Below are 23,751 nucleotides of genomic sequence, written 5' to 3' on the forward strand. Positions count from 1 at the left end.
TGAATCAAAGCAATACTTTGTTTCCAGTGACCTCTGCCCCCTCATTCTGACATTGGGGTGAGGCCCAGCTTGCCCTTGAACTCCACTATAGGAACTCTTTTTTTTTTTGGAGAAAGAGTCTCACTCTACTGCCCAGGCTAGAGTGCAGTGGCACGGTCACTGCAACCTCCACCTCCCAGGTTAAAGCAATTCTCCTGCCTCACTCTCCAGAGTAGCTGGGACTACAGGCCTATGCCACCATTCCCAGCTAATTTTTATATTTTTAGTAGAGATGGGGTTTCACCGTGTTGGCCAGGCTGGTCTCGAACTCCTGACCTCAGGTGATCCACCCTCCTCGGCCTCCCAAAGTGCTGGGATTACAGGTATGAGCCACCACGCCAGGCCAGAAGAAGCTTCCCTTGTCTCTCTCTAGCTTTGGTGGCTGTCCCAGCATCCCGAGGCTGGTGGCTGCATCGCTCCAGTCTCTGTCTTTGCCTCTCAGTGGCCTTCTCTGTGTCTGTGTCTTCTCCTCTTCTGAGTGTCTTAAATCTCCTTCTGCCTCTGTATCTACCTATCATAGGGCTCACCCAGATGATCCAAGATGGTCTCATCTCAAAATCTCAAAGTAGGAATTAGGGTTCCTGACCCTCAGTAATTTGGGAGCAGCAACTCAGAAGGGAAGGAAAGGTTTGCTGAAATCAGATTCACCAGCAAGTACAAGGAGACACAAGTGAGAGAAAGAGAACAAGGGAAGAAATGGAAATTCCATCAGACATACTCATGACACTTATAAAAGCCCTGTGACCCAAGGCCAGGGCCTTCAGGAAGTTGCTCCACACAGTCACAGCAATGCATGTTCCAAGTGAACAGTAAGCTTAACAAGAAAAGGTAAAATTGTGTTTATTCTGTTTAAAGAAGAGGGAAGCATGAGTTACATTCTAGAAAGATTTCCAACCAAAAATGATACAACTGAAAAGTTCTGGTAAGGGGAGTAATCTTTTTTTTTTTTTTTTTTTTTTGAGTCAAGTTCTCACTCCGTCACCCAGGAGGGAGAGTGCAGTGGCACAATCAAGGCTCCTTGCAGCCTCAACCTCCCGGGCTCAAGTGATCCTCCTGCCTCATCTTTTTGACTTTTTTTTTTTTTTTTTGGTAGAGACAGAGTTTCGCCATGTTGCCCAGGCTAGTCTCAAACTCCTGGGCTCAATCAGTTCTCCTCCTCAGCCTCTCAAAGTGCTGGGATTACAAGCCTGAGCCACTGCATCCAGCCAGGATGAATCTTTAGCTGTCTAAAACACTTGCTGGTGTGGTGGCTCCCACCTGTAATCCTAGCACTTTGGGAGGCCAATGCAGGTGGATCACTTGAGGTCAGGAGTTCAAGACCAGCCTGGCCAATATGGTAAAACCCCATCTCTACTAAAAATACAAAAATTATCCAGGCGTGGAGGCATACACCTGTAGTCCCAGCTACTTGGGAGGCTGAGGCAGAAGAATCACTTGAACCTGGGAAGTGGAGGTTGCAGTGAGCTGAGATCACACCACTGAACTCCAGCCTGGGCAACAAGAGTGAAACTCCATCTCAAAAATAAATAAAATAAAATAAAACACTCAAGGTTTCCCAGGAATCTGTCAGTCTGGTTTTGAGGCTCCTGTCTAGAGATATCTTATGCCCCAAGGACAAATTGCCTCAAGAGGTGACATTCCACTCCCTCCCATTTTCCTAGTGAAGTGGGGAGGTAGGGTAGCCCCCTACCTACCCTCTGGCCCCCTACCTACCCTGAGGCATGACCAAGTCCCCTGGGGTTGCCCCACACCTGCCCTCTCCACCTCTGCACTCCTACATGCTGTTCCCCTTGCCTGCTTGTCCCTGCGGTGGACTCCAGGATGGTCCCCACACCCAAAGGGAATGAAGCCACCCACAATGTCTCAGGCAGAGGTGTCCCACCTATCCTACCTGTGAACTCTGCCCTGGCCACGGTGGGGACACAGCCATGTTTGTGTCAACACCAGCACAGTACAGAACACACCATTCAGAAGGAAGTCACTGAAGCGTGCTGGACACAGGAACACACATGCAGATGAATTGGGGAATCCATAGATAAGTGGATGGGGCCGGGTGCTGTAGCTCACGCCTGTAATCCCAGCACTTTGGGAGGCCGAGGCAGGCAGATCATGAGGTCAGGAGATTGAGACCATCCTGACTAACACAGTGAAACCCTGTCTCTACTAAAAATACAAAAAATTAGCCGGGCATGGTGGCACACGCTTGTAGTCCCAGCTACTTGGGAGGCTGAGGCAGGAGAATTACTTGAACCCGGGAGGAGGATGTTGTGCCACTGCACTCCAGCCTGGGCAACAGCAAGATTCCATCTCAAAAATTAATTAATTAATTAATTAATTAAAAATAAATGGATGAATTTTAAAGTTTTCACTAAATGCTTAAATTCATCACTGGGCTCTCTCTTCCCTTGCTGCTCTGTCTTAAGAGCCTATGGCTCAGTTCCTCTTCTGTAAACTCTCGGGGACCATTTACCCATATGAACGCCCCTGACTGTATTAACTCCCCAGAGGGCAGGGGCAGGTCCATGGAGTCCAGATGGGATCAGAAAACATGTCAGACACACTGTTCTTTTTGTTTTGTTTTGTTTTTGAGATGGAGTCTTGCTCTTGTTGCCCAGGCTGGAGTGCAATGGCGTGATCTTGGCTCACTGCAACCTCCACCTACTGGGTTCAAGTGATTCTCCTGCCTCAGCCTCCCAGGTAGCTGGGATTACAGGCATGCACCACCATGCCCAGGTAATTTTGTATTTTTCAGCGAAGACAAGGTTTCTCCATGTTGGTCAGACTGGTCTTGAACTCCCAACCTCAGGTGATCTGCCCACCTTGGCTTCCCAAAGTGCTGGGATTACATGCGTGAGCCACTGCGCCCAGCCTAAATGTTCTTGTAAGTTGTTGACATGACAAGAAACCATCAGAAACGGTGTCACTCCCAATGTTCTATTTCTCCACTGACTTACATACAATTTCTCACAAAGTACATTTGACACATATGTAAGGACAAGCACGAATAAAGTTAGAAATTGTGGGGGACAAATGCTAAGGTGGCCCCTATGACCACTGCCTCATGGTGTTCATGCCTTTGTGACTCCCTCCTTTAGTATGGGCGAGACCTGTGACTGGCTTCTAGCCAACAGAATGTGGTGTGGATGGCAGAGTGTCACTCAAAGACTGCACTAATTATATAAGATTTCCTCTCCTGCTAGCAGGCTCGTGCTGAAGACGCCGTCCCTCACTGGCTTTAAAGAAGTAAGCTGCCATGCTATGGGAGAACCTAGGGAGGGGGCTATGTGGCAAAGGCCAGTGGGCAGACTCTAGGAGCCAAGAGCAGTGCCAGTCAATAGCTAGCAAGAAGCCAAGGACCTTGGTCATCCAACCACAAAGAGCTGAATTCCACCAACAACCTGAGCGAGCTTGGAAGATAACCTTTCCCCAGCTGAGTCACCAGACGAGATCCCAGCCCTGGCTCAGGCCTTAATGACAGCCTTACACAGAACCCAGCTAAACTGTGCCCAGATGCCCGACCCACAGAAACTATGTGATAATAAATGTGTGTTTCCTAAGTCACTTTGTAGCACTCTGTTACCCAGCAATAGAAAACTAATACGATGATGATAATGAAGATGACCACGATGACAGTCCCCAACAAGTGTGTGGTTTGTGGTTCTCCAGGTACCTTTACACCCATTTCAGTTCCCTTCCTGGTGCCTGTCCCCCTGCATCTTGACAGAAGCAGAGTGATCATGACCACAGATCTGGGTCACATTACACGTGTTCAAACCAGGCTCTGCCATGATCACACACGTACCGATCAGTGTGACCCCTCTAAGCCTCAGTGTCCTACATGTAAACATGGGAACAAAAGCGGCCACCTCAGAGGGCTCGTATAGGGATGAAATAAGGTAATATTTGTAAACTGCTTAGCACTTTACCGTTAGGGCTGGGCATACTGCAAGTGTTCCATAAATGTTGGTTCTTTGTGCATTAGTTATTTGCCCTCTGTTGTCCTGACCAGACTGTAACGAGTATCACGGTGGCAATGAGCTATCTAGCTATTGTACCTGGAGCACAGAGCTTTGAACATGATGGGTATCAGGGAGTATTTGGGAATAAATGACCCATCTTGTGTGATCCTCCTACCGACTCTGGGAGGCTGAGGCAGGAGTGATTTATTTTAGGGTAAGGAAACAGGTTGAGCTGAGGCACGAGAATTGCTTGAGGCCAGGAATTTGAGACCAGCCTGGGCGACAGAGTGAGACCTCATCTCAAAAAAAAAATTTTTTTTTTTAAGAGATGGTGTCTCACTCTGTCGCCCAGGCTGGAGTACAGTGGTGTGGTCTTGGTTCACTGCAACCTCTGCCTCCTGGGTTCAAGTGATTCTCCTACCTCAGCCTCCTGAGTAGCTGGAATCACAGGTGCATGCCATCACGCCCGGGGAATTTTTATTTTTATTGGGATGGAGTCTCACTCTGTTGCCCAGGTTGGAATACAGTGGCACAATCTTGGCTCACTGCAACCACCGCCTCCCAGATTCAAGCAATTCTCCTGCCTTAGCCTCCTGAGTAGCTGGGACTACAGGCTCACACCACCATGTCCAGCTAATTTTTTGTGTTTTTAGTAGAGACGGGGTTTCACCATGTTAGCCAGGATGGTCTCGATCTCCTGACCCCGTGATCTGCCCACCTCAGCCTCCCAAAGTGCTGGGATTACAGGCGTGAGCCACCCTGCCTTGCCTTAATGTTTATATTTTTAATAGAGACAGGGTTTCACCATGTTGCCCGGGCTGGTCTGGAACTCCTGATATCAAGTGATCCACCCACTTTGGCCTCCCAAAGTTCTGGTGTGAGCCACAGTGCCTGGCCTAAAAATTATTATTTTTTAATTAAAAAAAAAGAAAATTGGTTGAGAGGTGTAATATTCTGGTCAGGCACCACTGAGAGAAGGAAGAGATAAAATGAGGACCAGCCTGGGCAACATAATGACACACTGTCCATACAAAAAATGGAAAAAATTAGTCAGGCATGGTGCACATGTGAAGTCTCGGCTACTTGGAAGGCTGAGGTGGGAGGATCACTTGAGCCAGGGGAGGTCAAGGCTGCAATGAACTGAGACCGCACCACTGCACTCCAGCCCACGCAACAGACAGAGACCCTGTCTCAAAAAGCCAAACAACAAACAAAAAACAAGGACCAACGAACACCCAGACAATGTTTTTTCTATTTCTCCACTGCCTGAAAGACAACTTTTTTTTTTTGACAGTCTCGCTCTGTCGCCCAGGCTGGAGTGCAACAGCGCAATCTCAGCTTCCTGCAACCTCTGCCTCCTGGGTTCAAACGATTCTCTTGCCTCAGCCTCCCAAGAAACTGGGATTACGGGCACCTGCCACTATGCCCGGCTAATTTTTGTATTTTTAGTAGAGACAAGGTTTCACCATGTTAGTCATGCTGGTCTCGAACTCCTGACCTCAGGTGGCCTGCCCACCTTGGCCTCCCAAAGTGCTGGAATTACAGGCATGAGCCACCATGCCTGACCTAAAGACAACTTCTAACAAAGTCAATTTGACACACATTTAAGGACAAGCTCAAGTGTGTGCCTCCCGTACGGTAATTGGGCTTGACTGGAAATAATTCACTTAAATGAACATAATGAGTGCTGTGTGTGCCGTCAAAGCATGCGTATCTGGCAGCGTTTTGAGAAGGTGTGATTCTTTGATGAAGGGGAGAGAATGACAAGCAGGCAGTGTTTGCTGTTTTTAAAAATTCAGTGTGGAATGATTGGGCTTATGAGCAGCTTGAGGGGAACAGAAGTTTTGAAGTATCTTAGGGTTCAACAGCATTTGAAGGGATAGGACAGTCCTTGTTAGGTGTCAAAGTTGGGGGGTTCTGGAGAGTTACCAGGCCCCACAGTGCAGGCTCAGAGCTGTGGGGCAGCGGGCAAAGTGTTATGCCGAAGACCAAAAGGGAAGGGGCCAAACGTGAATTATACTTGGTCTGAAATACAGTTGTCTCTCAATGTTGCAGGGAGACTGGTCCCATGACCCCTGTGGATATCAAAATCTAAGGATGCTCACGCCCCTTTTACACAATGGCGTACGTAGTATTTGTATATAACTCACACACATCTTCTACATGTCTTGCTCTGTCACATCCAGTGGTGCGATCTCAGCTCAGTGCAACTCCTGCCGACAGGGTTCAAGTGATTCTCCTGTCTCAGCCTCCCAAGTAGCTGGGATTACAGGCACCTGCCACCACACCCAGATACCTTTTTTTTTTTTTTGCATTTTTTAGTAGAGATGGGGTTTCAGCATGTTGGCCAGACTGGTCTTGAATTTCTGACCTCAAGTGATCCTCCCACATTGGCCTCCAAAAGTGCTGAGAGTGCAGAAGTGAGCCACCGTGCCTGGCCTTTCCATATACTTTACTATTTCATTTATTTATTTTTCATTTAAGTTTTTCTTTTTTTTTGAGATGGAGTCTCACCCTGTCACCCAGGCTGGAGTGCAATGGTATGATCTCGGCTCACTGCAACCTTTGCCTCCCTGGTTCACAAGATTCTCCTGCCTCAGCCTCCCAAGGAGCTGGGATTACAGGCATGCGCCACCATGCCCGGCTAATTTTGTATTTTTAGTAGAGATGGGGTTTCTCCATGTTGGTCAGGCTGGTCTCAAACTCCTGGAACTCCCGACCTCAAATGCTCCGCCTACCTTGGCCTCTCAAAGTGCTAGGATTACAGGTGTGAGCCACTGCACCTGGCCTTTCCACATACTTTAAATCATCTCTAGATTACTTAAAGTATCTAATACCATGTAAATGCCATATAAATCGTTGTTATACTACATGGTTTCAAATTTCGTATTATTACTTTGAGATGAAGTCTCTCTCTGTCACCCGAGGTGGAGTGCAGTGGCACGACCTCAGCTCACTGCAACCTCTACCTCCCCAGTTCAAGCGATCCTCCTGCCTCAGCCTTCTAAGTAGCTGGGATTACTGGTGCCTGCCACCACGCCCAAATAACTTTTGTATTTTTAGTGAGACGGGGTTTTACCATGTTGGTCAGGCTGGTCTCAAACTCCTGATCTTGTGATCTGCCCACCTCAGCCTCCCAAAGTGTTGGGATTACAGGCATGAGCCACGCCTCTGGCCCATTTATATTATTTTTTATTGTTGTATTATTATTTATTTTTGCTTTTTTGAATATTTTGGACCCTAGGCTGGCTGAATCAGCCGAAGTGTAACCACCAGGTAAGGAGGGTCGACTGTATTACTTTTGGGCCTATTTCACCTTCTCCCTAAAAGGCCACTGCCGCTGTCCTCCAACGCCAGCAGGGTCTCTTGACCCCCACCCTGCACTATGAGACTGGGTGTCCAGAACAGGGAGTGGCTGGGTGGTGCCAGGTTGTAATAAATTCAACAATTGTTTTTTTTTCTCAGCCAATTATCAAGAACTATTTCTCTGTCCTTCCGGCTGAAAGTGAGGGATTTCTTTTTGTGTTTTTCTTTGAGACACAGTCTTGCTCTGTCACCCAGGCTGTAGTGGAGCAGAGTCGTGATCTCTGTTCACTGCAACCTGTGCCTCGCAGGTTCAAGTGATTCTTTTGCCTCAGCCTCCCAAATAGCTAGTATTACAGGTGTGCACCACCATGCCTGGCTATTTTTTTTTTTTTAGATGGAGTCTCGCTCTGTAGCCCAGGCTGGAGTGCAGCGGCATGATCTCAGCTCACTGCATCCTCTGCCTCCCTGGTCCTGGTTCAAGCAATTCTCCTACCTCTGCCTCCCAAGTAGCTGGGATTACAGGCACAAGCCACCATGCCCAGGTAATCTTTTTATTCTTTAGTAGAGACAGGGGTTTCACCATGTTGTCCAGGCTGGTCTTGAACTCCTGGGCTCAAGTGATCCACCCGCCTCAGTGCCCCAAAGTGCTGGGATTACAGGCATGAGCCACTGTGACTGGCCCTGCAGGCAAGGGCTTGCTATTTGCTTCGGGGTTTGGGAAGTCAGTTCAGCACCACTGTCCTTGTGTGATCAGAAGATTATGTGGCCCAGGACTTTAAACTCGCTTCACCCCTCACTGGTGGTGGATTACATAGTAATAGGGGGTGATAATGACAGTAGTCTTATCCACTTTCAATTCAAGTCCATTTAATTCATCTTGTTTTGAGATGAGGTGATAGCCTCAGGATGTTTAATATCAGGATTAGGAATCAATTTGGTTCAACAAGTCAATGGACACCCTACCTCCCACCACTGTCAGGCCAGCTCCGTCTCCTCTGGCAGACTCTCCCTGGCCACCCCCACTGTCCCACCTACTGAGTATGGAAACTCCTCTTTCCTTATAAGGAGCTACTGATTTGGCAAGAAGAGGGTGAGCTCTCTGTCCAGAGGAGGCATGGGAATCAGGCAGGGGAAGCTGGGACCGTGCAGGGTGAGGTGGGAAGGCTGAGAGCCCCAAATGACAGTGCAGAGAAAGAGCCACCTGGTGCCATGGAGGTTAGAGTGGGGCCCTGGGGTGAGCCTGGTGGGTCAAAGGCTCCATGAATTCGAGACACAGGAGCTCTGAAGTGCCAAGCCTTCCCCAGCTGCCACTGCCTGCCCCAGGTGCTGTCCCAGGGACACCGGAGAGGGCATACTCAAACCGGGTCATGCCTCAGTCGAATGGATCCCTCTCTAGATCCTTCTTTTTCCTTTTGGCATCAACTCAAGGCATTTTACTTCATTTAAATATTTGCAATACTAGTTAATGAAAAAAAAAGTATACTGGGCATGGTAGCTCACACTTGTAATCCCAACACTTTGGGAAGCTGGGACAGGAGGATCAAATGAGCCCAGAAGGCTGAGTCCAATCTGGGAAACATGAGAAGACCCCATCTCTACAGAAAATTTAAAAATTAGCTGGGCATGGTGGCACATGCCTGTAGTGGTAGCTACTCAGGATGTGGAGGTGGGAGGTTCACTTGAGCTCAGAAGTTCCAGGTTACAGTGACTTAGGACTGTGCCACGGCACTCCAGCCTGGATGACAGAGTGAGACCCTGCCTCATTTAAAAAAAAAAAAAAAGCAATGATTTTTTTTTTAGGTAGGAGAAGAGAAAAATATTTATTTGCAATGCAAAAATCAAACAAGAAACTCCCCAGATCTCACTAGACCACATCAGCATAGAGGAAGGTTCTGATTTAGTGAACATATAAAATATCCATGAAAGCAAAGTGCTTTTATCACTGATGCTACCTAATAGCTGCTACAGCATTGTGCTCCATGATTTATGTACATTATCTAATTATTTTATCCCATGCCTCCACCAAGTTGTCCTAACATAAGGGCAATTTTTATAGATGAGGAACCAAAGCCAGGAAAGGAAGTCCTATTTCCAAATTAGCACAGCTAGTGACAGAGATGGAGCTGGAAGGCGTGTCCTTAACTCTAAATCCACATCCTTACTGAAACATTGGGGCCCCAGGGTGAATGGAGAAAAAAGATCCGCACCAGGTATGTCAACGACCTGTGTGACACTGCCTCCCAGAGCCTGCACTAAACAGTTCATTCTAGGCCAGGCACGGTGGCTCACGCCTGTAATCCCAGCACTTTGGGAGGCCGAGGTGGGTGGATCACGAGGTTAAGAGATCGAGACCATCCTGGCCAACATGGTGAAACCCCGTCTCTACTAAAAAAAAATAAAAAAATTAGCTGGGCATGGTGGCACGTGCCTGTAGTCCCAGCTACTCGGGAGGCTGAGGCAGGAGAATTGCTTGAACCCAGGAGGCAGAGGTTGCAGTGAGCCGAGATCGCGGCACTGCACTCCAGCCTGGCGCCTGGCGACAGAGCAAGACTCTGTCTCAAAAAATAAAAAAAGTAAATAAAACAGTTCATTCTTATAAATACATCAGACAGACAGCCGAAGCAGCAGTACTGATTTGTGCTCTCTGGGAAGGAAGGCTCTGCCAACCAAGGCAAACTTCAGGGCTAGACAAGAAAACTTCCTTGTTTTTGTGATACTCATTGCCGACTGTCACGAGTTCATTCTCAGTCTCACCGGCTTTCTTGCATTTTCTCCAATGCACCAAACATAGGGCCTTCGCACTTACTAACGCTTCCGCCTGAAAAGCCCTCCGCCTCATCTTTCCGCAGGTTTCTCGTCAGTGACTCACTGCTTATAGCAAGGACTCTGTAAATATTTGCATGAATGAATGAGTCCTGCCTAGTTACTTATTTATTATTATTTTTTTTTGAGACCGAGTTTTGCTCTTGTTTTCCAGGCCTGAGTGCAATGGTGTGATCTCGGCTCATCGCAACCTCTGCCTCCTGGGTTCAAGCAATTCTCCTGCCTCAGCTTCCGAAGTAGCTGGGATTACAGGCATGCACCACCATGCCCAGCTAATTTTGTATTTTTAGTAGAGATGGAGTTTCTCCATGTTGGTTAAGCTGGTCTTGAACTCCTGACCTCAGGTGATCCTCCTGCCTCAGCCTCCCAAAGTGCTGGGATTACAGGAGTGAGCCACTGCACCTGGCCCTGCCTAGTTATTTTCTTATGCATAGATCTGATCACCTCTAGCTGGAGGTAGTATATCCTATCACCAGGGGCAGCATTTCATTCATCCTGGCACGCTCCTACACCCCCAGCCTAGGAGCCAATTACAAGGGCAGGTGCAGGGCTGGGGTGGCAATTGGGTGGCACAATCAATGGGAAGCACTGCATGGATGCTACGGAGAGAAAGACCTAGGGGCCTGTCTAGCATTATTGATTTGCAATGCATGCCAAGGGCAGGGGTGGCATGTAAAAGCACAGTCCTTACAGCCTCCTCACCACTTAGCCTAGGGATCCTGGAGGCCAAGAGAAAGCTGGATTGGGAGGGCAGTCCTGGCCAGTCTCGGCCAGGCTGAGGAAGCTTAGGAGACTGGCCACTAACCCATGTGGCAGTAGATGCCAATGGGCCCGGGTACCAACTGATGCTGCCCCCAGATGCTCCCTCTGCTCCTGGAGAGTCCTTCAAGGAGAATGTCAGCAAGTCCAGGCACCTCCTCTCTTCCTTAGCCATGACTACACAGCATTTGTGGCCCATGCAGGAAGACACAGGGACTCAGGGGAATGGCCATTTGTCCCAAAGATCTCTCAGAACTGAGCAGAGGCAGAACTGGCTTACATAACTGCAGTGGGCCATTTTGCCCCCCTAACATGACTTGGCATCTGCTGGAGTTACACATGCATGTATGTATGTATGCAGAGAGCCCAGGCCAGGAGACTAGTATGGATGCAGCAGGAAGGCCCAGGCTCTGGAACCTTCTGCAGAGCCTAGCTCCTGTACCCCACCTGACACAGAAACAGGGAGGTGCTTAAGTATGTGCCCTGTCGGTGCTACAGGCCTCATCCACGTAACCTGGGAGAGGGAGCCTCGGCAGCACTGGCACCGGCTGCTCCAGGCCAGGAGCAGGGAACTCCAGGGACCACCTCCCCCACAGTCTCCTTCCCCACCGGCGGCTCCCAGGCAGGACAGAGCTTTGGGCAGCAGAGGGCGCGCGCGTTCACCTCGGGGCCAGGTTGGCTGAAAGCCCCTCCGGTTCCCCTTTTCTAGAGCAAAAGTCCACCAAAGCCTCAACCTCTTAGACAACGCTACTTTAGTGACCGAAGCATTTTTCCTTTCCCATTCTTGCGAGATTTTTTTTACAACCGTGGCTGGCTTGTATCAATGCCTCCACTTTTTTTTGGTTTGTTTTGAGACAGAGTCTTGCTCTGTCCAGGCTGGAGTGCAGTGGCGCAATCTCGGCTCACTGCAACCTCCCGGGTTCAAGGGATTCTCCTGCCTTAACCTCCCGAGTAGCTGGGACTACAGGCACGTGTCACCACGCCCAACTAATTTTTGTATTTTTAGTAGAGACGGGGTTTCATCATGTTGGCCAGGATGGTCTTGATCTCCTGACCTAGTGATCCATCCGCCTCGGCCTCCCAAAGTGCTGGCATTACAGGCGTGAGCCATTTTCCACCCATGGACCCGTCGGACTTCCTCGCACCACGCTGGAGAGCGAGGAGCGAAGAAAGAACTAGCCAGGCAAAACCCCCCAAAAAGGAACCCTTTCTCCCCAGAGATGATGAAATCAAAGAGCATTTTGTTGCTTCTTGGAAAGTCCTCCCCTTATGACACAGGATACACAATTGAACAGGGTTTTCATTATGATGACTATGATTATTCAAGTTGTTGGTCTAGTTCCCGCCTCCTTCTTTTCAAACTTTCACACAGACTGAGAAACACAAGCGTTTACCTGGGTGCCCGCTGGGGCGGAGCGAGCAGGTAGTGCAGGCTTCCAGGCCTCTCCTGCCCCGGGGCTTGGCTGCAGGACTCCCGCAAAATCTCCAAATGCCCCCGATCTGCTTGGTCACCGGGAAGCAGCCGGCTCGGAACAAGCCCAGGCAAGCCCAGGCAGAGCCCGCCGCCGGGTCCTCCTTCCTGCCGGTGCCAACGGGCCCGGGGCCGCGACGAGTCTCTCCAGCCCAGGATCCTGGGAGCTGGGCTAGCCCAAGACCAACAGAGTGGCGGCAGCTCCTCCACCTGAAAAGGAAAGGGGACCAAGTGGGGGCCAGGCGGGCGCACAAGGGCGGTGCCAGCACCGTGCGATCCGGGTCACGTCGGTGCGGGGGAGGGGTCGGAGCGCCGGCCGCGGCCTAGGGCGTAGATGCGGGACACACCTCAGGGGGGTGGCGTGGGGACCACCGCGGGGCCAGCCCCACCAGGCACGGGGTCCCCCCGCACCCCCTCCACTGCCTCCGCCCGCCTGGGCTGGCGTTTCCCCAGCTAGAGCGCGGAGTTTGCGCAGCGCCCCTCGCCCACGCCGCCGCCTGGTCCCGGGGTGCGCCTACCGGGAGCCGAGGTCCCGGACTCCCCAGTCATCGCGACTCTTCCGGGGATTCCTCGCCCCTTTGCGGTGGGACCAAGGCCCGAGTGGGGCCGGGCTGGGGCGGGGTGGAGGGTACTGTAAAAAAGCAAACGGAAACCACTGGGGGCTCGCCGCGACGCCCAGTGGGAGGGCTTCTCCCCTGGAAGAGGGAAGAAACCCAAGTCCTGGACGCGGGTGTAGGGGATGTCCCTGGTCTGGACCCGCTGTCTCTTCGACATTGGCAGTCGGGAGAGCTCGGAGGGCCAATGCAGCCCCAGATTCTAGAAGACGCGAAAGGACTTCTAGAGCCAGGAACCGGCACCCGGCCACAGCCACCTCCCGCCGGCCCAGCGCCCCACCCCCACTCACCGCACCTCCAAGTTCCGGCGCCGCGGGCTGCAGGGCTGACTTGGCTCGGGGTGCCTCGGGGCGCGAGGCTCAGCCCTGCACGGCTCTCGAGTCCCGGGTGGCTGGGGTAGGAAGGGACACTGTCGGCACGCGGCGTTCGGGAGCCGGGTGCGCCATGCTGGGGACCTTGTGCCGGGCAGGGCTTGCCTCAGCCGAGGGGCTGGGGCTCAGCTCCCCGCACCGGCCTTAAAGGTTCCGGGAGAGGCAAAGTCGGACACCGGTCCTGAGCAGCGCGGAGCTGCAGGGGGGAACTGGGGCAGCCCCCGAGGCGCGCGCCCTGCATTTCCCACCGTTTTCACGCTGCCCTGCGCGCGCGGTGGGGCGCCCTTGGGGTGGGTAGGAGGGCACGGGCAGGGGGGCAGAGCCGAAGACCTCCCGCGGCTATGGAGACGGGGCTCCCCACCCACCCTCCTGTCCCAACCACTATAGATCCCAGCCAGAGCACCCCGCGACCCTCCCAGGAGAAGCTGCCCCAGGACCACCGCGTCCTGGTATCAAGAGGACAGAAAGCCTCTCTGCTTCCTTTTGGAAGGGTTTCTGCCCTCGGGGTTGTTGCGGGACAGAAACGGTTTCATCTGAAACTAGCCTTCCTCGCACACTCATGGTTTGCAGGACCCCGAACCGCGCCCCCAAGATCTCCACCTGCGCAAAACCGAAGGGCGGATTCTCCTCCCTGGGGTGAGAACGGGAGACTCATTGCTCCTGCACTGGGAGAAAGCGACTCTTTAGGAGGAGGACAGGGAAGCGAATGCTACCCTGGTGCGTAATCACATTTGGGCACCCTCGGAGGCCTGAGAGGAGGCCAGGGGTGACCTGCCCCCATTCTCACGGTGGGGGGCGGGGATGGTGAGCTCATTCTCACAGGTATCTGTGCTGAGCCCATGTTTTCCAAACTCCTGCAGGATTCTAGAACAGTCCTAGAGAAGCAGTGAGCCAGCCTCAGGCGAGAACGCCCAGGTGCAGGTGGATGGCCGCAGGTCAGGCCTACTTTTCCTACACCTGTTGCTGGGGCGCATTTCCACACCCACTCTCAGCCCAGGGTGCCTGTCACCTCGAGGCAGGTAGGTGAAGGGCTTCTCAGATCCTCAAAGACTCAGAGGGATGAAAGGAGGCAGATGGGTCCTAGAGGCAGCCGACAGCAAGGGAGAAGTCTTTTTTTTTACAAGGAGTTTCACTTTTGTCACCCAGGCTGGAGTGCAATGGCATGATCTCGGCTCATTGCAACCTCCACCTCCCAGGTTCGAGTGATTCTCCAGCCTCAGCTTCCCAAGTAGCTGGGATTACAGGCACCCACCACCATGCCCAGCTAATTTTTATATTTTTGTAGAGTCAGGGTTTCACCATGTTGGCCAAGTTGGTCTCCTGACCTCAGGTGATCTACCCGCCTCAGTCTCCCAAAGTTCGGGGATTACAGTTGTGAGCCACCACACCCAGCCAAGGTCTGTTTTTCTGCTCAGACAAAAGTGGGTTCCAACCCTGACTCACTACAAGGCCTTGGACAATGTGCCAGCCTCTTCCCAAACGCCCCCTGCACCCACAAGTAATCTCATTCAATCTTCAAACAGCCCTTTGAGATAAGTTCTAGGACGGCTCCATTTACAGTGAGGAAATTAGGGCCTGAAAGGTAAGACTGGGTTGGCCGCCAAAGCAGGGAGGAGAGTGGTGGTGGACCCATGACTCAAGGCAGTGCCCATGGGTTCCCCAAGCCCTCACCCCTCACACACGTGCCATCCTGCCTCAACTTCGAAAATTGTTTCCACACTCTGAGTGTGTGTCCTCACGTATACCGACAGCATCAGGCTCCTGGTATGTAGGCAATTAGTATTGTAGAATGAATGAATTAATGAATTAATGAAATGAATGAACACCTCCATACCCTCAGGGTGATGATAAGGATTGTGCAAGACAGAGTGATTGCACACAGAAGTCGCTCTTCTAAAAAGTCTCTGAAGCAGCTGTAGTGTTCCAGGCATTGAGGGGACACCAGTTCTCCGTTCCCCAGAGCATTCCCCGTGGAGGTCCCCACCCTTGTGGGCTCTTTTCTTTTTGCTTTCCTTTCACAGCTACCAAAACACCTGGACCTGGGCAGCTAACAGTGGGATGAATCTGCTTTAGAGACACCAGACTCTGCCAGCTAGAGAATTGAAATAACCTGATTCTTATCCAGTTTCCCATCCAGAGAGGCCACACCGAGTCTAGGCCTCATTTTTTTTTTTCTTTAAACATTTTTGTGTTGACAAAGACTGTTTTATAAAGGCCTCACTGTCTGCTAAACTCTGTCTCACTTCTTCCCAGGCCTGCCAGCCATGAGGACACCAAACCCATCTATATCTCATCTAGAATCCATCCAGCATCAAGATAGCCACATCTGTAACTTACACCTTTAACCTACAGGCCACAGCAAAGAGGGCTTTGGAGAAAGGGAAGCACAGAGGTAGCATGGACAAGCCTCAATTAACCACCCCTGTCGCAGCACACCCACATCCCCAGACATGGTGCACAGCAGTCCCTCAGGAAGCCTTTCTTGAGTCCTGCATTTAACCACAGGGGCCCAGAGGCCCAGACATGGTGGTGACTGCCTGCTCAGCCTGTCCCCACCATTTTTTTTTTCCGAGACAGAGTCTCACTCTGTCGCCCAGGCTGGTGTACATTGGCACAATCTCGTCAACTCACTGCAACCTCCACCTCCTGGGTTCAAGTGATTCTCCTGCCTCAGCCTCCCAAGTAGCTGGGACTACAGGCGCCTGCCACCATGCCCAGATAATTTCTGTATTTTTACTAGAGACGGGGTTTCACCACGTTGGCCAGGCTGGTCTTTAACTCCTGACCACAAGTGATCCACCTGCCTCGGCCTTCCAAAGTGCTGGGATTACAGGAGTGAGCCACTGCGCCCTGCCAACCTACCCCTCTGAGAGTACCTTTTTACCTCAGATGAGAAAAATGAACTCAATAAAATGCTTGGGAAAGAAACATCCCAATCCAGGCCAATGGGAAAGCCCAGCAAGGAACCCAAGGAGCATGGATCTCCAGTGAGCCCATGGCGCCATCTTGTTCAAAAGTGAGAATTTAAAGAGGAAGATGAGTTTGAGACCAACCTGGACAACAGAGTAAGACCTGATCTCTACAAAAAAAATTAAAAATTAGCCAGACATGGTGGTGTACACCTGTAGTCCCAGCTACTCAGGAGGCTGAGGCAGGAGGATCGCTTGAGGCAGGAGTTTGAGGCTGCAATGAGCCAAGATCACAGCACTGCACTTCAGCCTGGACAACAGAGACCTTGTCTTTAAAAATTAACTAATTAATTAAATTTTTGTTTTTTAAGGAAATGTTCCAAATCAGTAAGTATTTTATTGCATCGTTTAGATATCACTTCAGTGGGAAAATCACCACTCCTGCCAAAGGGAGTAGGAGGGACCAGAAGCCCAGGCCTGGGAGGCGGGGGGAGTGAGGGGGTACAAAGTAGGTCTTAGGAGTCATTGGCATCTTGTTGCTGAACAGTTCCTTTTTCGGAGACATAGATGCCATCCAAAAATTTCCTGATATCCTTGTTTTTAACTGCTGCGGTTTGCGGAATCAAGGCCGCTGAATTTGAAACAAGCTCAACTAATTAATTAATTTAATTAACTAATTAAAAAATTAAAAATAAATTAAAGGATGAAAATGTTCTGACTGGGCATGGTGGCTCACGCCTGTAATCTCAGCACTGCCAGAGGCAGAGGGGGGTGGACCACCTGAGGTCAGGAGTTTGAGACCAGCCCAGCCAACATGGTGAAACCCCATCTCTACTAAATTCACAAAAACTAGCCTGGTGTGGTAGCACACGCCTGTAGTCCTAGCCACCTTGGGGGCTGAGGCAGAAGAATCACTTGAACCTGGGAGGCGGATGTTGTAGTGAGACGAGACGGTGCCACTGCACTCCAGCTTGGGTGACAGAGCAAGACTCTGTCTCAAAAAAAAAACAAAACATGAAAATGTTCTGGAATTAGTGGTGATGGTTGTACAACTTTGTGAATATACTAAAACCTGTGGAGTTGTATACTTTGTTGTTGTTGAAAGAGTCTTGCTCTGTCGCTCAGGTGCAATCTGCAACCTCAGCCTCCTGGGTTCAAGCGATTCTCCTCCCTCATCCTGTAGCTGAGACTACAGGTACGTGCCACCACACCCAGCTAATTTTTTGTATTTTTTAATAGAGACAGGGTTTCACTGTGTTAGCCAGGATGGTCTTGATCTCCTGACCTGGTGATCTGTCCGTGTTGGCCTCCCAAAGTGCTGGGATTACAGGCATGAGCCACTGCGCCCAGCTGCATTCTTTAAGATGGTGGAATTTATGGTATGTAGATTTATGTCAGTTAAAAAAAAAAAAGCCACCATCCCATTCTTCCTACTGGCTGAAAGACACGTCATAAACCCAGCTAGTTGCCCGAGAGCCTCGGCACTCTTGATAAACACCAACTCTGCTAACTTAGATGATCTAACCTCAGTAGGGAGCATGGAGGTCAGGCATCCTCTGGCTGCGGTGGACCTCTGCAGTGGCTGTAGTGGCCGCAGCAGCATGTCACCAAGAGGCCTGGAAACCTGCCTCTTATACCCTCTTCAGACAGAACTACAGGGACGCAGGGCCCCAGACTGTACCCTGCAGAAGGAAGGAGTCTCATAGGAAGGGACTTTCTTCATTGCACCCTGAGATTAGAGAATTGCTTGGTGGGGTGATGGACAGGCCACCATACATGCGTGCATGCGTGTGTGTGTGTGTGTGTGTGTGTGTGTGTGTGTGTGGCGCAGCGGGGGCAGGCCACTGTGTGTGTGGGGTGTGTGGGAGGGGCAGGGCAGGGGGTGATTCTGTATGGCTAGGGGTGCTCCAGAGAGCCCACCTAGTATTTACCAGGCCCCATCTCTTAATAAGGAAGGCCCATTTGATTTGTTGGACTGGTGACGAAATTGCCACCAGATTAAAAATAGCAAATAAATTCAAGAAGTCAAAATACCGTACAAAGGGGAAATTACTTTTAGGTGTTTACTTACTGCTTTGCTGACTGGACATTTTAACCAAATGTAGCTTTAAGGTTCTGTTTATTTTCCAGTTTATTTTCCTAAACCCATTCCTTGGCTTATGCATCAAGTCAGCCTTTTTCCTAATCAAACTGAGGTCAGAGAGAGGTCAATTTATTCTTAGGAGATATCCATAGTAAATCAATAGATGGAATGATATTTAATACCTAAAGATGTATGATTTAGCTGTTAGATGGAGTCTGTATTGTATATGTTGTGCACTGTTACGGGTTCTACAGACTTTCTCTTTTGACCACCCCACAGCTCTGTAAAATTCCTAGTATTGTGCCCATTTAGCAGATGATAAATTAAGCCTCAGAGAAGCTTCAGTCCCATGTCCCTATCTAAGATGCTGCATTTTGTAAGCAACAGACCTCGGATTTGGACCTCTGCTGGTCCCCAAAGGCTGGGGTGAGGGGGCAGGGAACCACTCCCCTCCACTCTGCACCTCCGCAGAGCACACAGGGCACCATTTCACAAAGGCAGCAGGCACAGAGAGAAACTCCTGCATTTTCATCAAAATGCATGAAAACTCCCTGACCTTGAGCCCAGAGAAGTGAGATGTGCCCAGGTCTGTTTGCTGCCTGTGTGCTCTCATAAATACATCTCATAGGGATATCCCATTTCTCCAGCTTGAAGTCAAAACAGGGCCAGTTCTCTTTTACTTTTATTTTTTTAATTTCTTTCTTTGTTTTCTTTTTTCTTTTTTTTTCTTGAGACAGAGTCTCGCTCATTCACCCAGGCTGGAGTGCAGTGGCACCATCTCAGCTACTGCAACCTCTGCCTCCAGGGGTCATCATGTCGGCCAGGCTGGTCTCGAACTTCTGACCCCATGTGATCCACCCACCTTAGCCTCCCAAAGTGCTGGGATTACAGGCATGAGCCACCGTGCCCAGCTATTTTTTAAATTTCTTTGAGACAGAGTCTCACTCTGTCGCCCAGGCTGGAGTGCAGCAGCTCACTACAACCTCTACCTCGGGTTCAAGAGATCCTCCTACCTCAGCCTCCTAAGTAGCTGGGATCACAGGCACCCACCACCATGCACAGCTAATTTTTGTATTTTTAGTAGAGATGGGGTTTCACCATGTTGGCCAGGCTGGTCTCAAACCCTTGACCTCAGGTGATCCATCTGCCTCAGCCTCCCAAAGTGCTGGGATTACAGGCGTGAGCCACTGTGTTCAGCCTCAGTTTGTTTTTAATGACCAAACTGACTTGAAGCTCCATCCCTAAGGATTGTGGGAAGGGCGTTTTCCCTGTCCAAGGATCCCCCCACCCAAAGAACCCTGGGAGCACCAGCTCACTCCAAGTCTGACAGTCACTGTCCAATAGGGTAGCCCCTAACTATATGTGACTATTTGAATTAATTAAATAAATACAATTTAAAATTCAGTTCCTGATTGTATTTGCCCACCTGACTAGTGGCTACTGTATTGCACAACACAGCTTTAAAGTCTCTGCTGCATTAAGCCAGAGTCTCAGAAAGTTGCAAGCCTGAGCTGCGCCCCACAGAGGCTCTCTGTCACTGGTTACATGGAGGGGCCTCATGAGAGAGCCCAGAACACTGCTCTCCACCTGCTGTCCTCACTCTAGGAATCTCGAATGCTGTTCGTTCCATGAAGCACAGCAGGCATTGGTAGGGGTCTCCATGACAATTCACACTGGTGGTTTGGGATCCCCAAGCAAACGCAACATAGTATGGAGACTTCTTTGGTCGCCAAGTCATCTTTGGACCAGTTGAAGGCTGAAGAAGGTCTTTCAATGTAAAGCCGGCCAATGGGCTTTGATTATAATGCAGCACATGGATGACATCTGAAGGGCAGTGTGTGACTGAGTCTTAACAAAATATTCTGAAAAGTCTGATGGGTCACTTGTGCTGGACAGCTACCTGCGAAAGCCTGGCAGCTCACAATAACACTAGAACCAGTGGTTGGGCACAGTGGCTCTTGCCTATAATCCCAGCACTTTGGGAAGCTGAGGCAGATGGATTATTTGAGGTCAGGAGTTTGAGACCAACCTGGCCTGGTGAGGTGAAACCCAGTCTCTATTAAAAATACAAAAAGAAAATTAGCTGGGCATGCTGGCACACACCTGTAATTCTAGCTAATTGGAAGACTGAGGCAGGAGAATTGCTTGAAGCTGGGAGGTGGAAGTTACAGTGAGCTGCGATCACATCACTGCGCTCCACTTCAGCCTGAGTGACAGAGTGAGACTCCACCTCAAAAAAAAAAAAAAGACTAGAACTAGATTCCATTGGCCCCAGAGACCAGGGACTTGGAGGCATCTCTCTGCAAACACTGGAGACAGAGGACAGGTCCCCAGGTCCTGCAGCTGCCAAAACTTATGGTGGAATGGACAGGCCTCTGCTGAGCTACAGAACCTGAAGGCTGCCTGGCCAGTGCCACCCAGCGCCCAATTTGCTACCACGAGCCCCGATCTGAGAGATCCTTCCCTTTCTGGGCACTGGGTCTAGAGAGGCAGCATTAAAGCTTGCTTTTGTTCTACTCATATCTTACCAAGGTCACAAGCTGACCTCCATGTTGCTAAATCCAATGGTCAGTTTCAAGAACTGTTTGCTGGGCTCATCAGTGTAATTTGACACAGTGACCCCTCTAGAGCTTCAGAACTCCTTTTTTCCTCCTTTGGATCTCTAGAGGCCTCTCCCTCTTGGTTCTCACCTGCTCCCTCGGCCATTCCTTTTCAGTATCCTCTGCTGGTTCCTCCTCCAGCCCGCACTCTCTTTGGGTTGGAGGACCCCACGTCCTGGTCCTTGGACCCCTTCTCTACCCACACTCTCTTTCCAGGTGGTTCATCCACCTCCTAGTTTTTACTAACATATGTACTCTGATGCCTTCCAAGTTACTATCTGCAGCCACCACTTCTCGGACCTCCAAACTCTGAGAGCCAACTGCCAATTCCAAGTCCTGTGGATGTGTGGTAGGAATCTCCAAAGTTGTATTTCTGAAACGAAAGTCTTGATTGCAACCTGCCTACCCAGACTTCTCTGAAGTCCTCCCCAGCTCCACGGGTGCCAACTCCACCCTTCTAGTGCCTGGCCAAAAACCTTGCAGGCCATTCTTGGCTCCTGACTTAGCCCACATCCAATCCATCAGCAAAGCCTGCTGCCTCCATCGAAAAATACATTCAGGATCCAAACACTTGTCTGCTTTTTCTCATCACATTCGTCGCTTCTACTCCTGTCCAAGCTACTATCGTTCTCTTTTTTGAGACAGGGTCTCACTGTGTTGCCCAGGCTGCAGTGCAGTGTCGCAATCTCAGCTCCGCCTCCAGAGCTCAATCTGCAATCTCCTCTACCAGAGCTTAAGTGATCCTCCCACCTCAGCCTCCTGAGTAGCTAATTGCATGCCACTATGACTGGCTAATTTTTTTTAAGAGATACGATTTTGAGGCTGGGCATGGTGGCTCATACCTGTCTATAATCCTAGCACTTTGGGAGGCCAAGGTGGGTGGATCATGAGGTCAGGAGTTGGAGACCAGCTGGCCAGTATGATGAAACCACATCTCTACCAAAAATACAAAAATTAGCCAGGCATGGTGGCATGTGCCTGTAGTCCCAGCTACTCGGGAGGCTGAGGCAGAAGAATCGCTTGAACCCAGGAGGCAGAGATTGCAGTGAGCAGAGATCAAGCCACTACACTCCAGCCTCAGCTACAGAGCAAGACTCCATCTCAGAAAAAAAAAACAAGAGAGATAGGATTTTGCTGTGTTTCCCAGGCTGGTCTCAAACTCCTGAACTTAAGTGATCTGCTCACCTTGGCCTCCCAAAGTGCTGGGATTACAGGTGTGAGCCACCATGCCCAGCCCACTATCATTCTCTTGCATGGATGATTGCCTTGGCTTCCCGGGACCCTTCCTTCCCAAAGTCCATTCTCCACACAGCATCCAGGAGCCATCCCCTCTGTTCCAGCCTCCTTGCTGATCTTGGAACACTGCAGGCACGGTCCTCATCAGGACCCTTTCATTTGCTATTCCAGGCCGGGACTGTTCCTCCCCTAGGTGCCCACGTGATTTGTTCCCCCTTTCCTCCCATTCCCTGATCAAATACCTGCCAATTGACAAGGACTATTCACATCACCCCCACCTGCTCACTTGCTTTCCTGCCTGTCCACATATTTACCATCAGAACAGAATTCTGCCTGACCATTTATTGTCTCTCTCCCCCCGCAACCACTAGAATGTAAGCTCCAGGTGAGCATGGCTTAGTTTTGTCCACTGCTGGATCTCAGCATCTAAAATAGTCTACCACCTGGTAAGTGCTGCAGAAACATTTATTGAAATGAACAAGCCAGTATTGGCTACTCTACCTCTGCCTGTGCTCATCTTACCTTCCACCTGAAAGCTCCTGCCCCCTGTAACTTCACCCTGCACCCTTCCACCAGCCAACAATCCCACACCTTCCCCCTTCAAACCCCTTAAACTCCCTGGACCCAGACTCCTCAGGAGGCAGATTTGAGGTTTCCTCCCATCTTCTCATGTATCTGCCCTACAATTTAAACTCTTTCTCTGCTGCTGTCCTGGATGTCGGTATACTGGCTTGCGGCACATCAGGCAAATGAAGCTATCAGATAACAACAGCAAACCAGACGCCTGAGCATTCAGGAGTGATGGCTATGGAGCCTCCCTGGGTTCAGAAGGCCTGGTTTGTGTCTCCAGACACCTGGCTCTCCAACCTCCTGGGTATATTACTTTGGTTTCTTGTTCCTGTGTCCAAGGAGTTGGCAAGAAGGTAACTCCTCCCCTCCTTGAAGCCAAAGGAACAAAGCAGACTGGGGGGGAGAGGCCACCATCCACCATCATTAGTTGGCGCCATTGGTAACAGCAACAGGACACGGAACCTAAGGCTGTGTCCATCCTGGGCCCCCAGGGAAACGTCAGCGGGAGGGGTACTAAGGAAGTGCGCATCTCTTATAGCCAAAGGGCCACGGAGGGGGACAGTAACTGTCCCCTCCCAATTCAGAAAGTGTTAACATAAGCACTTCAGTTCTCAGGCAGATAACTACTTGAGTCTATATTTAAAAAAGAAGAAAGAAAAGGAAAAGGAACTCATGCCAGCAGGAAATAGGAATTGGTGTATAGAAGAAAGGATCACCCACTGAAGGGTGAGCTGAATAGAATTCCATGCCTGGGCTTTGAGGTCCTGGGATGGAGAAGGCTGTAGAAATGCTGGGATCAGTGGAACCCTCAATAAATAGAGTTCTTGTTAAAGAAACACAGTCATTGATGGAATGGACTGCCCATCTTTTTTTTTGAAATAGAATCTCACTCTGTCACCCAGGCTGGAGTGCAATGGCACAGTCTTGGCTCACTGCAACCTCCACCTCCTGGATTCAGGCGATTCTCCTGCCTCAGCCTCCTGAGTAGTTGGGTCTACTCAGTGCGTGCCA

The 23,751-nt window shown here is 50.4% G+C and overlaps 1 protein-coding gene across 1 annotated transcript in view; it reads right to left on the reverse strand.

The window, feature by feature from the left end:
* The window catches only part of LOC118143124 (uncharacterized), a 54,580-nt gene that overhangs the window by 25,063 nt on the left and 5,766 nt on the right, over positions 1-23,751 (reverse strand). Inside the window, exons 3-6 of the mRNA XM_078333100.1 lie at positions 13,898-13,973; positions 13,482-13,626; positions 12,876-13,329; positions 12,281-12,567 (exon numbers count right to left, since the gene is read on the reverse strand). Coding sequence (XP_078189226.1) covers positions 12,281-12,567; positions 12,876-13,329; positions 13,482-13,626; positions 13,898-13,973 — 962 coding nt within the window. The remainder of the gene's footprint in view (positions 1-12,280; positions 12,568-12,875; positions 13,330-13,481; positions 13,627-13,897; positions 13,974-23,751) is intronic.

This window comes from Callithrix jacchus, chromosome 7 (genome assembly GCF_049354715.1).
Source record: "Callithrix jacchus isolate 240 chromosome 7, calJac240_pri, whole genome shotgun sequence".
Classification (NCBI taxonomy): domain Eukaryota; kingdom Metazoa; phylum Chordata; class Mammalia; order Primates; family Cebidae; genus Callithrix; species Callithrix jacchus.